Source organism: Octodon degus, unplaced genomic scaffold (assembly GCF_000260255.1).
Source record: "Octodon degus isolate 3935 unplaced genomic scaffold, OctDeg1.0 scaffold00058, whole genome shotgun sequence".
Lineage (NCBI taxonomy): Eukaryota > Metazoa > Chordata > Mammalia > Rodentia > Octodontidae > Octodon > Octodon degus.
In genome coordinates, this window is record NW_004524634.1 from 517,510 (window position 1) to 522,238 (window position 4,729).

At 39.7% G+C, this 4,729-nt stretch overlaps 1 protein-coding gene and 1 pseudogene across 1 annotated transcript in view; one reads left to right on the top strand and one right to left on the bottom strand.

Annotated features, from left to right (window-relative positions):
- The window catches only part of Gfpt1 (glutamine--fructose-6-phosphate transaminase 1), a 103,630-nt gene that overhangs the window by 54,556 nt on the left and 44,345 nt on the right, over positions 1-4,729 (bottom strand). Inside the window, exon 8 of the mRNA XM_023718401.1 lies at positions 866-928. Within this exon, the coding sequence (XP_023574169.1) occupies positions 866-928 (63 nt within the window). The remainder of the gene's footprint in view (positions 1-865; positions 929-4,729) is intronic.
- LOC101574128 lies at positions 4,099-4,696 on the top strand (annotated as a pseudogene).

Genomic DNA, 4,729 nt, shown 5'->3' on the forward strand with positions numbered 1-4,729 from the left:
ATTTAGAGATTTAGATATATCAAAGCAACTGGGTCAGCAAATTAAAATCCACAGACTTCAGTGTCTAGTTTTACAAGTACATTTTTGTTTTAGTTATAATTATTTATTTTTAATAGACAAATTGATATTAAAGAAAGTTGTATTGGAATACAGCTGTACCCAATCTATTACAAAATTCCATGACTATTTTCACACCACAACAATGTTGAGTAGCTATTGAAGAGGCTGTGTGACCCAGAAAGTCTGAAGTATTTATTATTAATCCAGAATAAATTTGCCAACTTATTCTCATTCAGAATAGGTTTGCCAATTCCTATTGCATAACACTGTATTTAAATTCTGTCTACTTTTAAATGCTAAATCAAACTCCAGAATACCAACATATGACTAGTTAGCCCTTCTTCTTAGTAATCTTGCCAACATGACTATCAAACCTTAAGGTTCCTCACTATTCTAGACTTCATGACCATATTTCAATAAACTAGTAAAACAAAAGCAATCATGGGACAATTATCTAAGAATTTATCAGGAATATATGCTTCCAAAAAATATAGAGAGTTAGTATTTTAGAACTATAATTAGAGAATATTCAATACCAAAATTCACAAAGTAATGATAGTATCACCCCAAATATAAAACGTCAATCATAAACATCAAATGTGTTTGCTTTATTAAGACACTGTATTAAATGAAATAACAGCACAACAATAGGCAAGAAGGGATTATATGAAAATATATTCACATGAATATCTAAGAATAGAGCCTTTATAGTAAAGGGTCATTATTTACAGGCTACAAAGAATAACCCCGTAACTCAAATTTTTCAAAATTCATAATTTATTAGTCACTATTAGATTTGTAATTACCTTGTGCCAACTGCTTGCCCAGGAAAATGAACACTTTTAAATACAAGTGCAAAAGCACCTTCCTATGAAAGGGAAAAATACATTTGCATAATTTATTATAACAAATTATCAAATATGAAGTACTTAAGTTACACTGGCTTCAGCAGACAAATTTTTGTTCATAAATAAATCTACATTTTAAGTTTATGCTTACTCCTGAGTTTGGTGTATGTAAGACCCACTTTTTAAACCACATCTATTTTCAAACTATGCTTAAAAGATAGTAACTACAAAAATAGACCATTTGTACATGCTACCAACATTTCTCAATAGATACAGCATATCTCTCATATTATGGATTAGTAAAAGGATAGAAATAGAAAAGACCCCAAGCTCAACATCCAAAACCCATTCTCTGCCCTAGTAATTGCACACCACTGATGACTTCCATTCTTTCTTACCCTGATATTAGACATGGGAACATATACATTTACAAAATGCACACCATACTATCCCAACAAACCAACCTCCTCAGGGATAGGACCTACTGAACAATAGGCAAATATTTTTTCAAATGACATAGAAGAATGAAGAAACACTAGAACATAAAAGGGACTACAAAGCAAATAGAAGGGAAACCAATCAGAAACAAGAAAGGCTGCAAAGGCATACTAATCTGCATTGGGCAAAGTCTATACAATATTCTCCATCTTCCCAATTTCTTTTGATACAAACATCATAAGGTAAGTGTCGTACAGGAGGGAAAGGTTGTGTCTCAAGGGGGGAAAAAAGGACATTTAGGGCTGGGGAGATGGCTGGGTGGTTCAAGCGCCTGCTTGGCAAGCACAAGGACTCTATGCCCACGCTGGCCCCAGAACCTGGACAAGCCGTGCGGGCCCTGAAACCAGGCATGGTAGCACACATCTGTAATCCCAGTGCTGGGAAGGCTGAAACAAGAGGATCACTGTAAGTCTGAACTGCATAGTGTGACCCTGTATCAAATAAATAAATATTTTTTAAAACAGCTTTTAAATGAAACAGCTACAGTTATGAATTGGGGTGTGGTCAGGCATTGCTATGGACTTAAAGAATTTTGTGCATGTCTTTAATCAGGGTTACTGAGATGGAATTACAGGAATACTGCTTTCTCTTGGGCTTGAAAATACTTATCCACAGAAGTAGGTACAAAGCCAAGGAAGTTTTCAGAAGGAAAAAGGATTGCGTATGCAGGTTCAAACACATGCAAACATTATTTCAAAATAAAGACTCCACACTGAAGGCATCCTTGTACTACATTACTGGACAGAAGCAAGAGGGATTAATTCTCCACTGTAGGTATTATGTACATGTTTGAATGTGACATTTATGAGTTTTATGTATGCATAATTTTTAGGCAAACTGACTTCAATTTCATTATAACACACAGACTAAATAGAATTTTAAGTGTATGTGTTTGGGGATACTCAATAAATCAAATTATCAGTCTCTCAAAATTACTGAATTGTTATATATGGCATACAATTCGATTGCGCCACTGGAACTCCATATATGGGATACAAAAGCCAAAAACATTTAAGAAATTAGCATAGTTCCTATTGATCAGAATTAGTTTTTAGGTAGATTCTCATGGGTAACAATGGCATAAATAGGGCTGGCCAAATAGCTCAGTGGATTAAAGAGCCTCCAAGCAGGCCCCGCCCCCAGGGCACACTGAGACAGCAATTGAGACTGAGCGTTGTGGTGTGCACCTGTAATCTCAACTCTTGGGAGGCTGTAAACAGGTGGATCACTAAGAGTCCAACCCACAGTGAGACCCTGAATACCCTTGTAGACCCTCCCCTAAAATACAAAAAACAAAAAAAGCATAATTATCTGTAAAAGTGTAGCTTTCAACAGGATTCCAATGTAGCCAACTAGAGAGGGAGGTGCACTGAGCAGCTCAGAGGAGAGAAAACTAGGTAATACTAACTATTCTGAAACCATGGGGGTAAATACACCCAGCTTCCAAAAATTAACCTGGAAAAAAATTAACCTAAAAAACAAATCCTCTATCAAAACAAATTTCTGAGTTGTTGAAAACAAGGTGCAGGGCCACTACTGCTCCACTACCTACCTCAAACTCTTTATCTAATGAACTTGCCATCCTGGGAATGGGTGTAACAGCCCAAGGGACAGAGACCAAATTCCTGGGATAGGTTCCATACATACTCTCTGACACTTGGAAGAAATTCAGCATGGAGGTTAACTGCATGTAGGGCTACAGGGAAGCAAAAAACTGCAACCAGAGAGAGACACACACAAAAAGGCATTCTCTCCCATCCCAATATCCTCCTAAGCACTGTCCCTGCAGTATCCTACCCACCATCCACTGCTCAGCCCTGCCACACCCTAGGCAGATAAAAGCAGTTCACACTAAACACTGCAAACTATGGTGAAGTCAGGCAGGAACTCTGGATTGCATCCTTGGAGACATAGAGGGTTAAAAGAGATTCAACAGAGCCAGATCAGAGTGCATGCTTTCCTATTGCTTTCCCAAATAACAGAAAAATTTGCTTCACAGTAAAATCCTGCCCATCACCCACCATTTTACACAGATAAACAAGGATGTCTACCAAGCCAGATGACTGCAGAAAATTCCATGCACTAGAAAGTAGAGCTCTTAAGACAGGGACCAGAGGAACATGAAGGTGTAAAGATGAAGAAAGTGTCACCAAGGGCAGAGGGCATCTGGTGATACACTAAGCAGAAGGCCCCTAAAGGGAGAACTCAGAGACAACTGGAAGATGTGCCCTGCAGCGAGAGAACTGAGGGTAGAGGATAATGAACTAAATGTAGACAAACTTCACCATATCTGGTACTAACCATAATGCCAGAACAATTTAGTCTGTTAGAGACACCAATAAAAAGGGCAAAACTGTCAAAACAAAAATTAATGTTCATGATCTATTTAAGGTTGGATCTGTAAATGCTGTTACAAGCAGTAACAATTCTCTCCATATAATACTGACAGGCCCAATTTTCTCTTCGCAGGCAATCTGTGGGCGACCACATCTGTGGAAGACTTTACCATCAGTCCTCCAGGACTTGGGGAGAGAGAACTGGTAGCTCCCCATCCCCTCCTGCTCCACCACCATTTTGGACACCCCACAGGTACCCGACTTGGGGTTCCATCTGACTTCCAAGAAGGACACGCGTTCCTCTCTGACTCCAGCTTGGGCAGCCACCTGTCTTTGCCATGATGACCCATTTTCCCATGACCCTGCAATACCTTGAGCCCTCTGGGAATGGTGCTAGAAGGGACACACAGCCACCGTGTGGACCACCGTGTCAGCGGAGGAGCCATCCCCAGAGGCGGCTCATCTGGCAAAGGCCCTGCATGAGCTCAGCTACACGGGATGGTACTGGAAAAGCATGACTGTTAATGAACCCAAGAGAAATTAAAAGAAGCTCCCGAAGGAACTTTCTTGATTAGAGACAGTTCACGTTCAGACTATCTACTAACAATCTCTGTTAAAACATCAGCTGGACCAACCAATCTGCGAATTGAGTACCAAGATGGGAAGTTCAGACTGGATTCTATCATATGTGTCAAGTCCAAGCTTAAACAGTTTGACAGCGTGCTTCACCTTATTGACTACTATGTGCAGATGTGCAAGGATAAGCAGACAGGCCCAGAAGTCCCCCAAAATGGGACCATTCACCTTTATCTGACTACACCGCTGAACACATCCGCACCCTCCCAGCAGCATCTCTGCCAACTTACCATTAACAAATGCACCGGGACCATATGGGGCCTGCTTTTACCAACAAGACTGAAAGATTACTTGGAAGAGTATAAATTCCAGGTGTAAGTGTTTCTCTTTTTCTAAACATGCCTCATTTAG